The sequence below is a fragment of the Myotis daubentonii genome, chromosome 18 (genome assembly GCF_963259705.1).
Source record: "Myotis daubentonii chromosome 18, mMyoDau2.1, whole genome shotgun sequence".
NCBI lineage: Eukaryota > Metazoa > Chordata > Mammalia > Chiroptera > Vespertilionidae > Myotis > Myotis daubentonii.
Window position 1 is genome coordinate 24,647,127 of NC_081857.1, and position 13,135 is coordinate 24,660,261.

Genomic DNA, 13,135 nt, shown 5'->3' on the forward strand with positions numbered 1-13,135 from the left:
CAGAGATCATCCTAGAATTGGATTCATATTCTGGGGCCCAAATTATCAACCTTGGGAGGGAATCCACAGCAGCAAGGCTCCTGTGTGCCCCTGCATTGAAGGCCTGTGCTCAGAGAGAATGATCCCCCACTGCCACTCTCTCGAACAGACCAGAAAGCCCCCTGTGGCCTCAGTCACTATACAAACCTCATGTACAACATCCAAGAAAAACTTTAAAGGACTATGTCCACACAGTCCCTCAAGAGTGCACACTCCCCCAATCCACAGTTTAAGCAAGAAAGCCGTTCACCAGTTGTCGTCAACCTGAGACTCTAAGTACCATGGAGAGACCTTCCCCAGGAGAGCACACCTCTGACGGCCACTGGCAAGGGGAACCTGCCTGCCAAGGAGACCAGCAGCAAGAAGGAGGCTCTGCACTGACAGTCCATCCTGTTGACTTGGCTCAGATCTCCCCAGTGGTGAAATTGGGGTGTCCTGAGAGGTAAAATTAGGGCGGGTTCAGGAAGGACTGAGCACAAGATCTGAACAGGAGTCTAGAATGACTGGCTTCCCTCTTTTTCATCCTTCCCACCCTTGACAGACACACAGAATAACATTTGTTTCTGCATCTACCAATAGATCTGATACCCGGCACTGAGTACGGATTTGGAATATCTGCTGTCATGGACTCACAGCAAAGCATACCAGCCACCATGAACGCCAGGACAGGTGAGTAGGAACTGGTACAGAATGAGACCAGGCCCCTGAAATCCCAAGGGGCCACGAGGTTTGTCCTGGCAAAGATTGGTGAGAGGCAGTGCTGCCCCATGAATAGGTCCCTGGGCAACAGCTGTCAGCCTGAAAACGACCTCCTCCTGAAACTCTTTGATTCCCTGTGCCTCCCCCCGACATCCAGGATGGAGTACAGGTCTGTGCATGGCCCTCTGTGGTCTAAGGAGCGGTCCAGAGCAGAGGTGGAAAATTCCAAATAAGTCGGCACCACAGCAGACAGAATGTGGTATCCGTTAATGTACTACAGAAGCCCTCAGAAAGACCAGGGGGTGAAGGTCTAGACTTTGAAATAACCCATGAAATCTAAGGGCAATGGAAAAGTCCACACGGGATCCTTACTACTCTCCATCCAGCACTTTTACTTCCAAGTCCCGGGTAAACTTCAGAGTCTCTCTAGTACCTTAGGTACAAACCATGGGCTGAGCATAGACAATCTCTCTAGAGAACCACGTGGGTCACCAAGAGGCCTCCGATCTAGTTGCCTGCACACCCATGGCCATGTCAGTCAAAATGGCCTCAGGAACAGAGGTGGCCACTGTTGCTAGGAATGGCACAGCCCTACCTGTGGCTCCTGTCTTGCCCTGATCAGCTTATTAAGAAAGGCTGGGAGACAATGAATTTGCGGAGCTTGAAAATCAGCAGCCAGCTGATAATGCCCTTCTTCGATCTGTTTGCCAAGCCCCCAGCCATCTTTCAAAGGGAAGGTGCCTAACAACATGTGAGCTAAGTGTCGGCAAGGACAAGCTATCCTCATGGTCGGCAGGACTGCTGATAGTATAGAAATCCACAGCGGGGTCGGGGATGATTCCAATAAATACTGGCCCTCCTGTGTGAAATCGGCTCCTTATGTTTATCCTCAGAACTTGACAGTCCGAGAGACCTTATGGTGACAGCCTCCTCTGAGACCTCCATCTCCCTCATCTGGACCAAGGCCAGTGGCCCTATTGACCACTACCGAATTACCTTTACCCCATCCTCTGGGATCGCCTCAGAAGTCACTGTGCCCAAGGACAGGACCTGGTACACACTGACCGATCTAGAGCCTGGGGCAGAGTACATCATTTCCATCACCGCTGAGAGGGGTCGGCAGCAGAGCTTGGAGTCCACCGTGGATGCCTTCACAGGTACCAGGGCAGCAGCAGCCCAGCTGCACTCAGGGATCCACGGGCCTTAGTGTGAGCAGGTCACCCAGGCAGAATGTGGGTAGAGAAAGAACAGGTAGAGGACACACTAATAAATTGTCAAGAGGGAATGGTTTGAAGTCAAGGGGAGAGGTGAGCAAAGCCACCTGGATGCCTAAAAATGTGTGTCTGATTGAGTAGCCCAGACAGAGGGGCTGATCTGTCTCTTTCCTCACCTGCACTAAATCAGTGGGTGATCAGAAGACCCCATGGGATCATGTTAAATCCCTGCCAGGATCAAGGTTTTAAATCCTGGATCTTTTTATGAATAACTCACAGAGGTAATGCCGGTCTATCCTTCATTTTTCGGTATAGGCTTGGACAGGACTGGAGCCGGTGGAGGTGGAACCTCTGGCTCAGCGGGAAAAGGCGTGGTCCTTATTAGCAAGGAAAGCACACCCCTTCGGTCAGATCGCTCCTCTAGCCAGGTGGCCCCCCTACCTCACCTGTGTTTCAGAACCGCCCATCTCTCTGCTTTGCAGGCTTCCGCCCCATCTCGCATTTGCACTTTTCTCACGTGACCTCCTCCAGCGTGAACATCACCTGGAGTGACCCATCCCCTCCAGCAGACAGACTCATCCTGAACTACAGCCCCCGGGATAAGGAGGAAGAGATGACGGAGGTCTCCCTGGATGCCACCAAGAGGCACGCTGTCCTGATGGGCCTGCAGCCGGCCACCGAGTACATCGTGAACCTGGTGGCCGTCCACGGCACAGTGACCTCTGAGCCCATCGTGGGCTCCATCACCACAGGTGAGGCTGCAGGACTTGACAGAAGGTGGGGACAGTAGCCTTTGACAAGTTAACAAAATTTACCAAGTGAAACACCCAAGGAGCAGGAGACTGCCTCGTTCAGCTAAAGAGGGTCTGTGGAAAAGCCACTTCTTCTGTAGTTACATACAGTGCAAAGATGGGAAACTCCACTTTGAAGGTGGGATGGGCCCAATGTCTTGCGGAGGCCAGGGCTTAAATGTATTGGTCCAGAGGTCCTCCCTCTAGCAGCCTAGGACAAAGCCCTACAGAGAGCTAGTCTGCAAGAAGAAAACATTCTGCAGTAAGGAGATACCTGTTTCTATTCTGGAGAGCCATCTCTTAACTGCTCATTGATGCAAATGATGCTTCCCCAGAATCAGATGGGACTAGCATTCAACCACGTAGGGCCCTGGTACTCAGAGAACAGGGTTGATTTGCATGTTGTTAGGAAAACACGGGCACTCTGAGATGGATTGGATCATTCTCATCTCATCATTCCCAAATACAGTCCCAAATATTAGTGTGAATATGGGTGAGGACATGTGTGTTGGGTAGTTTGCTACATGCTGACAAGCACTCACAACTGGACAAGTGGATTCAACACACCTGGTTTCCATCCAGCAGTTAAAACATTAAAGTGCACAGTAAAAATGAAATAGAGTTTAGCAAAGTGGATTTTCTCTGAAATCCCTCTCCAGTCAATAGGCATTTTTTTCCAAATTGAATCAAAATTGGCTGCTAAAAAAATAAGGGATAGAGACTGACAGAGCTAGGTTTGCCCAAGAGAAAATAGCCATGTTATTTCTAGTTTAAAACAAAGCATACAAACAAAGGAAGCTTCCCAGTTGGCCTTCAAGTAGGTAATAGTTGCTGCACAGGCACAGACCTTGCCAGCTTGACTTTATGTCATTTAAACATCCTCCACGAATGTGGCTTGGGCCACGCCCATGAGGCTGCAGGTGAGACTTCAGCCTGACCATGGTGTTAAGGGTGCCCTACCACTCAGTATGGTCTGGGACACCATTAGCTCTTGGTCCACATAAAACCAGGGAGAGGAATTCGTTTTTCACACTGTGCTTTCTGTCTTTTTCCCACAACCACCGCCTTCCTTATAGGAATTGATCCCCCCAAAGACATCACAATTAGCAATGTGACCAAGGACTCAGTTGTGGTCTCCTGGAGCCCTCCTGTCGCATCTTTTGATTACTACCGAGTATCATACCGGCCAACCCAAGGTAATAAAGCCATTCCATTTCTCGGAGACAAATGGGATTCGGTTCTGGGAGAAGTAGCGTGTCCCAGAGGCTGTCACCCGGCTTGCATTGCCCTCCTCTCTGTGGCATCAGAACGAGTGGGTGGGTGAGGAGCAGCCCAAGGCCCTGCACTCACCAGCTCCTTTCCTAAAAGGTGGGACTGCATTCATCTAGAAAGCAGGCCCGTCACCAGCAGAGCAACTGCTCCCTGTTACCTTGGCAGTGGGCAGTGCAGTGAGGCACAGAGAGCCCTGAAAGAATCTGCCAGGAGCCGGGGTCATGTGCACTCCCGAGAGAGTAAAGTCTAAGACTAGAGCCCTGGGGGACGTGTGAAGACCCAGCAGAACCAGATGGGAGCTTGGAGGGAACCACAGTGACAGTGGCCCTATTTCTAGCCAAGCTATGAGTCAGAGGAAGTTGGCCCAGACCTCGCTTGTATCCTGCCAGTTCTAACTGGTGCATGTGGCATTGGCGGAGGACACACTCACTTCCCGGGAGGGGATGGGGTCATGTTCCAGGTCTGCAGGACCCACCCTTTTTGGCCAGTCCCTCTGTGCTGCCTTTATAAAGACCAGCGTGCTAGAAAACCACCTAATAAATAGTTCTTTTTCCTCTGCTCCGGGAAGCCTATAAAATGAGGGGGTGGAGCCAGCATGCAGGGTCTCTAAGCTCCAACATTCCCAGTCCATGAACCTTCTCTCCCACTGAGTGCTGAGCCTTGCACCATCAGTGCTTCCTAACCAAGTGCTGCTGGGAGCTCCTATGTAGACTGTACCATGAACTGTGTTGATGAGTGATTCTGCTGAGAGTTAATTGTGACTCTGCTCTTCCTTAGTGGGGCGGCTGGACAGCTCAGTGGTGCCCAACACTGTGACAGAATTCACCATCACCAAGTTGTACCCAGCTACCGAATACGAAATCAGCCTTAACAGCGTGCGGGGCAGGGAGGAGAGTGAGCGTGTCTGCACTCTCATGCACACAGGTAGGCCTGTCTCCCTGGCGTGGGCCAAGTCAGAACCTGACTGAGAACCTGCAGCAAACAGAAGAGGCAAAGCGTGAAGGTGTTCTGGCTGATTCAGAGGTTCCATTCCTGGGCGCCCCTCTGACTTCTGCGTCACGCAAAGCAATTTGCAACTTCTCTCTTCCCTGAGAGTCCTCTCTCCTCCTGACCCCCTAGGGGTCATGCAGGTCTAGGTCACAGGAACTTCCTATTTGAAATGTGGCCTTTCAAAGAGCCACAATGGAAGTGAATTTCAGAACAGACATCTGAATCATGTCATCTAATTTTTTAAACAGCTCAAGAAAATTGCACCTCAGAGAAGGAAGGGGTTTGTTATTCCAGTAACAACCCGTGGGGTCATGGAACCCCTCATCAAATATGGCCACAACCACCAAGGAGCTGCTCCAGGGATGGAGGAAGAAGGTGGTGACCTCCTCTGCCCCTTAGCCAGCCCACCTGAAGATAGGACAGACTTGCTGTAGAAGTCACCAGTGGGGACAGCCAAAGCTTTCTGTCCCTAAGCCCTGATAACCTGACCCCCCCACACCCCGTTAAGCTTTCATCCCCCCAGTCAATGGGAAAGCATCCTTAGGGGAACGCCTGGATTTCCCTTAGAGAACAGTATTTTCTGAGCAAGGGAATGTAACTTGGAGTTCCTCACTGCTTCTATAGATACTCGAACAAGTACAGAAACAGCACCTCTAAGGCCAAAGAAACATCCCTTCAGAAACTCAAAATCATTCTTCTAAAGACATCCCAGAATATCCTAATCCCCCTGGTCTCCTTCCAGACCTGTGACTGCAGAAAACCCAGCCATGTTTTGGGTTCAGTCTTACCCCTGCCACTAAATTATCTGTGACCAATAAAATATCAAGAAATATTGACCCGAAGTGATACCCAGTGGGTCAGTAGAAGCCCCCTTCACACCTTCCTGAAAGTCTTAGAATTCATGATAAAGTAGGCTCCTCCTCACTGAGGACAACTAAATGGATTTTAAGAGTCTCCAACCCCCAACGTAAAAGAGAGCAGAAACTTAAGTAAAAAAACTCATTCCTCAGCATTTCTTAACAGTGCACCAACCCAAACCACCCTCCTTCATGTTCAGGCAGCACTATTTTGCAAACTTCCAATACCCAGATTGCTCACAGAAATGTCTTATTTTGTTGTCATTTGTTGTTTTAACATGAGGTCTATGATTTTACAAGTTTTGGAAATGAGTATTCCTTCAGGGTCTCAGGCTTCAGCTCAGAGAGATCAAACTGATCAGTGTCATAAGACTTTTCTTTTATTCACATAAAGTTCCATTTGAAGAAGTCACTGAAGGCCCAGATTAGGGATACAATTCAGATGTTAAAATTATAAAAAAAAAATTTCTTGCTGTTGCTTTGAAATGAGGGACATAGGCAAGCAATAAAAACCTTTGATTAGAGAACAAAACCAGATGAGCAGCACATCATGGCCCTCAAAAGTAAATTACTTGTCAAGGGCGGGGAAAATAAAAGGAGACATATGTAATACGCTTTGTAATACTTTAAGCAATAAAACAATAAAAAAAAGTAAATTACATGACATTAAGTTTGAGCTGATACCTAAACTATTGTAATAACATCCATTTCTAAAATAATCCCAAGTTTGGGGAAGGGAGACGTAGAGTATGGACAAATTAGAATAGGAATGTGGTCCTATAACAGCAGACCTGGTTCCCCAACAGGCATTCTTGGAAGAATCTCCTGCCTCTCATTCACAAAAAGGATAGCAGGACCGAGTACGGAGTGAGCCTTTGTGAGTAGAAAAGCAAGAATACATAGTCGGATAGGACTTCAGAGGTAACCTCACTCCCATTCAGTCATTGCACAAGTGTTTATTGAGACTCATACTAAGTTTTAGGAGCTGGAGCTACTCTGCCTCCTTGGAGCTCCCACCACATTCAACAGAGATCACGTCACAAGCCAAGCCCTTCCATCTATGAAAGTGCAAATAGCCTGGAAGCATAGTCTCCTCTTCACTAAAGAGTTAGAACAACTTCTATATGTTCTCAGTTTTGCCATCTAGCTTGAAACGCCTAAGACACACGGCCATACCTTGGGACCCCCCCACAGAACCTGACAAGCACTCTGCACATAAGTCAGTTAATTCAGAGGAAGATCTGGGGAGAAGAGGAAGGGGCTGATGTAACGAACCAAGAGGGGAGAAAGGAGCATGGTCTCCACTCACTTCACTGTTTTGTAAGGCACAGCAGCAGAGGTGCATTGTGAGTGACAGTATGGGAGACCCTGTGGGTGGAACTACAGGGGACCATTCACGGGACCAGCCTGTAGCTGCTCCTACTTTCCCTGCTGTTCTATTCTGTTGCAGCCATGGACAACCCTGTGGATCTGATTGCTACCAACATCACTCCGACGGGAGCCCTGCTGCAGTGGAAGGCACCTGTGGGCGAAGTGGAGAGCTACGTCATTGTCCTCACACGCTTCTCAGGTGAGTGTCTGCAGGTCTGCACCTCAGACGGGTGGGCATGGCGGGGATTGGGGCAGAATATAGTATGAAAGTTAAAAAAAAAAAGGCATTTTGTCCATCTGAGGGACAAATTAGAGATTTCCTGCCCTCAAGATGTCCCCAAACTCTATCAACTATGGGAATTGAGAGAGCGGGATCTGAAAGGCGCGAGAAGGGCACATAACCAGGGGCAAATACAAAACTGGAGAAATCGCATTAGGAAGATAAACTAAGAATTTAGCTAAGACTTACCCCAAAATGCTATGAGCAAGAAAGCAGACTTTTCTAGATATTTAAAGAGCAAGAAAAACACTAGTTATAGGACCATGCTCAGAGCAGATAATACATAACAGTGGCAAAGGACCAAGAACTAATAAACTCTCCTGTTGCTTTGGTCTTCTCTATCCACGTGCAGCCCCAAATCGGAGTTTCAGTGTCTTCTTCACCATGCTTGTTCACCTTATGTTATTTGAATAGTGAAGCCCAAACCAAAATAGTGTTGAGTAGTCCAGGTCTCTAGGCCTACAGAAATTATTTCCCTGCCCATATTGCATATGTACATATGTGATCACAGAATTGTTGTGGGTTATCTTCAGGAATCCAGAGAACAAAGATATCAGAAGACAGAAGTCAGGCAGATGTCTTAATTTTCAAAATTAAGAGAAATTAAAAAAAAAAAGACACTGACAACAGTATGATGATTGCCAGGTACAAAGGGGTGTGGGGAGAAAAAGAAGAGGGTAAAGGAGAGATAAATGGTCACAGAAGACTTGACTTTGGGTGGTGAATGCACAATGCGATATACAATGTTACAGAGTTGTACACTTGAAACCTATATTATTTTATTAACCAATGTCACTCCAATAAATGCAATTAAACATAAATAAATTTAAAAAAAAAATATGAGAAAGCCAAGTCTGTAAGCTACAAAGAAATACTAGTACACTGATTGTCAAAACTTGGGAAAGTAGAAACCAAAATAGATTATTATACAAAAGGGAAAAAGAATTAATGATAACTTCCATACCAGCACAGGTTCCCTAGGAATAAGTTTTTCCAAAACTACTTTATGTCCTTGTTTTTTATTGGAAAATCTTCTAGCACCTTCAGCAAGGCATTAGAAAAACCCACTTATCACTTAGATGGGCAATACACAATGGGTCATATACGGAGTTGCAGAGAACTGTAGCTGATTGAATGCCCCTCCTCAGAGAATGAACACCTTTCCTGTGGCTACATCCTAACCCTCTGCACACACAGTCCATTTCAGTCCTCCCATGCCTCCTTGCCCTTCATGATCCTGCATTTCTTACCTCTTAACCATGCCTTCTCAAGCCACCACGCATTTGTACATGCTGCTTCCTCCACCAGGAAATTCTCTCCCCACTTGTCTGCCCAGTAAACCCATCCTTCACCACCATCCCTTTGTCAGAGCTGCCATTATTCCCCTAAGAGAGCCAGGTGCACTGACTCACAGGTACTAAAGTACACAACTCCAGCGCAACAGCTAGCATTCTTTCATTCAACAAATCCTTTTGATGCTATTCCATGTGCAATCCCCCTACTAGGCTATAAGGATTCAGAGATAAAACACACAGATTCACAGAACTCACACCTAGTGATGGTGCAGACAGATGAGCAGTGTCACAACATAGGCAAGCACAAAACACCTTGGGCCACATCCATGGCCACTGACTGGGATCCCAGTGTTGAGGGGGAGAAAGGGGGCAGATCTTAGATAAAGAAAGAGAATAGGAGGAAAGAGGGAACTCAAGAACAAGAGCAGCCTGTGCATTTGCAGAGATAGGAGAGACCACAGAGAGTTTGAGCTGCCAGTTTGTGTGGCTGGGACACTGACCAAAGGCAGGTGTTGCATTTGTATGCGCTTCCCAAGAGTTCGTTTAGATTTTGACTTGTTCGCATGCCTTTAGACCACGGGAAACTTGCCACCTCAGGTCCCGCTTACCTAGTGTGAAGAAGTGCCTATTGAACTTGGTTCGATGCTGAATGACTCAGGAGTATTCTAAAGGCACAGGAGGGGGCCTGGCCCTGGTCTAATGACCACTTTTATCAACAGCTTGAATGGATACAGAGAAGGCATGCTTACCAAATTTGCATATAAAACAAAACTGTGATGGGTAGAATCCAAACTCAGATATATTTTAATGAACTGAAACAGTGGTCCAAAACTCAAGCAACAAGGCAAAAGGCGATAGAAATCAATGCACAAAATCCACTACCCACAGTTGGGTTGGAGGCACTTATGAGAAAGGTCTTTGATTAGTAACACTCTGCTTGTGACAACCTTACGAGACTGTCTCAGACCTAATGGATTCACAGACTTGGCACAAATAAAAGCTGACATTGATCCTATTGGTTTCATTGGTTAGTACAGCTCAATCGTTGTTCTCAGTTCTCTCTTGAGTCTTGCTTTTTAGCAGGGACACTGGTAAACTGTTACCTGTCTAGAGAAAGGAAGCCAGCACTGTGGCAATTTTAGAATTCTCATTCAGGTAATGAGGGCGGGGAAGAAGTGGTCATGTAGACAAAGAGTTCGGCTTATTCTTTGTAACTCCAGAGTCCTGAGTATCAGTTAAAAAAAAAAGACAGTTCAGCTTCCAAATAAGGAATATTTTTCTCAATTAAGATGTAAAACAACATTAAGAGGGGATGCTTATATGGAATAAAATGTCAAACTAAATAACCTCTGAATGATGTTTTTTTCCCCAAAAAAATTATCCAATATGGAATTCTGGCGAAATGCCTTTGGACTTGGGAATTCTTTCTTTATTCAATCCCTGTCCATGTCCATCTGGTTTCAGTTGCTGGAGAGACCATCCTGGTTGATGGAGACAGTGAGGAGTTCCTGCTCACTGACCTGCTCCCTCGCACCCACTACACTATCAGCATGCATGCTACCAGCGGGCCTCTCACCAGTGGCACCATCAGCACCAACTTCTCCACACGTGAGTGCATGGTCAGCCACATGGCCGGCACCTGGAGGCTCCTGTGGGTGCTGAGGATGCTGTGTCTCCGTGTGGTGGGCTGGATTAGTCTACAGCTCTTAGAGCAGCAATGAGCTGTCCTTACTTTAGTTGACTGCAGCCCAAATGCCAATGAAAGTCAGTGGAGCCAGCAGACACACGTCTACTTTCTGCCTTGACTTGGGTCTGGTGACAGCAGTAGAACCAGGCCAAGAGGGGCCAGTCCTGGAAATGCATCTGGCCAGAGAGTCTGCGGGACATTAAAGGGCTTGATGTTGGGGAGAGAGTTGCTGGATATAGTCGTGGCCAGGAGAACAGTAGACAAAGCTATAGATGTGAGAGTGTTATAAGTTCAAGAGTAAACCACAGACATGCAGGTGCAGCAAGGTCATGAATTCAGACAGAGGGTCAGATTGGAAGATGTCCCCCCCAGGCCCAGAGGCCCGGGTGAGGGTCATAAGCTGTCAGAATGCTTATGACCCTAAAGGATCACCTTGTGACTGGGGGGGCCCTTCCTGCTCCTGTCCAGGCGAGAACTGAGGTCAGCATGTGAGCAGCCCAGAGACCACACAGGTGGGCAAACAGATACATGTGCCTGGAATCAAATGGGCAGGCGCTCCCGGCATTTTCTCCTCTTTGCAGTACTGGACCCTCCTGCAAACCTGACTGCCAGTGAGGTCACCAGACAGAGTGCCCTGATCTCCTGGCAGCCTCCCAGAGCCGAGGTCGAGAAGTACGTCCTGACCTACAAATCCACTGACGGAAGCCGCAAGGTGAGCGTCGACTGAGGGGGGAGGACCATTTCTATCAGGCAGTCCACAGGAGCAAACTGGGTTTTCCCTGATGGACACACGGCCTGCTGCTGAGGAAGGAGCCCCAGTCTGCAAGTCAGAGATCTGGGCGCTAACCCTGGCTCTGTACAAAGGCAAACACTAACCCTCTCTGAGTGCCGGCTTCTTCCCTAAACAATGGGGCTATCTGCCTCTGCGGCTTCACTCGGCTGTGCCAGTGCCTCCAACATGATGAAGCAAAGCACGCTGGAAACTTCCAAGCTGCTATCAGTACGTGAAACTGGAAGGGCCTTTCACTAGCAGGGCCGAGCACACATGAGCTGGATGCCAAACTCGGCAGCCTCTTATGCCTCCTGATCAGCACTAGAAAGGCCACATGTACACAGCCTACTGCAAAGAGATGACAAATCTCTGCTTTATGTCATCGGTTGAAACAATCCATCTAAAGCTCAGGCTGTCATACTTGGTTAGCAGTGGAGGGCTTTTTTAGAGTAAAATCCTATCGGGAAGCTTGAACATGCGGAACAGATTGAGCAGCGCTTGTCTGTTGCATGTGGAGCAGGGAGTCCTAGGGTTCTGCTTCCTCAGTCCAAGAGGAGGCCCAGAACAATCCGAAAAGCACTGATTCAACCATCCAGGTGCCGAAATTTACCCCAGCATGCCCCTGGGAGGCAGGAGCTGTCCTCTCTGCTTATTGGCTCTGTTTTCTGCTTATTGTGGGGTGGAGAGGATGACAATGCAATGGCCACTGCAATACTGACCTAGCTGGCCATGGGATCCGGACTTCCCCTCCCCACACCCCTCGTTGCGAGCCGGTCCTTCCCTCCCATCACCCTTCCTCCGGCTCATTCCACAGGAGCTGATCGTGGATGCAGAGGACACGTGGATCCGGTTGGAAGGCCTGTCTGAGAGCACAGACTACACAGTGCTCCTGCAGGCGGCCCAGGATGCCGAGAGGAGCAGCCTCACCTCCACCGCCTTCACCACAGGTGAGTGAGTGGCTGCCACTTTCCTGCCTGCTTCTCCCCTGTGTGACCTCAGGCCCCTCGGCAGGAGCCTCTGCCGAGGAGACTGGGCCAAGGAGGAGGCCATCAAAGAAACTCAGTTGCCTCCTCCACTCCTGCCTTTCCCCTCCGATTCCTGCCAGGAAACCTCTCACTACCAACACAACCAGAGGGACCACAGTGCATCTCCCTGGTCCACCTGGACCAACTAAACTCACCGAGTAAAGACATCAAGTTCCTGTTCAGATTTTCCGTCGGCGTTTTTCCAGCAGGGTTTGTTCTTCCCCCTTCCCTTGCCGCCTGTAATCAGAGATCCACCCATAAAGGAAGTAGTAGTGAACCCTCACTATGAACCTGTGGTTCTTCTCTACACACAAAGCACTTTGCATTCTTAAGGTCACAATACAGTCCTTACAACAACTGGGGAGGAGGGCCTTCTCGGCCCCGTTCCACAGGTGCATGGACATCAGATGACTTCCACGCTAGTGAGCAGCTGGTTCTGAACTTGAACCAAGGTCTCCTTCTAAATTCAGCTGGTCCTCCTGCCTTGCCCATCCAAGCATCAGCAGATGATACTTGGAAATGTCCTTTAAGGATAGGAGTGTCCTAATGTGTGCAAGGGGAACTAATATCGAACCTCTGGGGGCGGTGACAGGCACTGTTCTAACTGCATTGCATGTGTGATCTAATGTCATCCTCAGGACAGCCTGTGAGGTGTGTTCTATTACCCCTGTCGGCAGATGAGGAAATGGGCCACAGAGAGGGGAGGTAACTCCCCCAAGAGCCCACAGCTCTTCAGTAGGACAGCTGGGATTTGACCCCAGGTGTTCTGGCTCTGGGGTCTGTGCTGTACCAATCCTTTCTGTCACTTCCCATGGTGCCTCTCTCTACTGTCTGTAACATGGG

At 48.6% G+C, this 13,135-nt stretch overlaps 1 protein-coding gene across 2 annotated transcripts in view; it reads left to right on the plus strand.

Annotated features, from left to right (window-relative positions):
• The window catches only part of TNR (tenascin R), a 58,162-nt gene that overhangs the window by 30,415 nt on the left and 14,612 nt on the right, over positions 1-13,135 (plus strand). For both annotated transcript variants that reach the window (XM_059673463.1, XM_059673464.1), the window contains 9 exons: positions 619-708; positions 1,632-1,895; positions 2,435-2,704; positions 3,820-3,939; positions 4,793-4,939; positions 7,313-7,432; positions 10,273-10,416; positions 11,077-11,207; positions 12,082-12,214. In XM_059673463.1, coding sequence (XP_059529446.1) covers positions 619-708; positions 1,632-1,895; positions 2,435-2,704; positions 3,820-3,939; positions 4,793-4,939; positions 7,313-7,432; positions 10,273-10,416; positions 11,077-11,207; positions 12,082-12,214 — 1,419 coding nt within the window. The remainder of the gene's footprint in view (positions 1-618; positions 709-1,631; positions 1,896-2,434; positions 2,705-3,819; positions 3,940-4,792; positions 4,940-7,312; positions 7,433-10,272; positions 10,417-11,076; positions 11,208-12,081; positions 12,215-13,135) is intronic.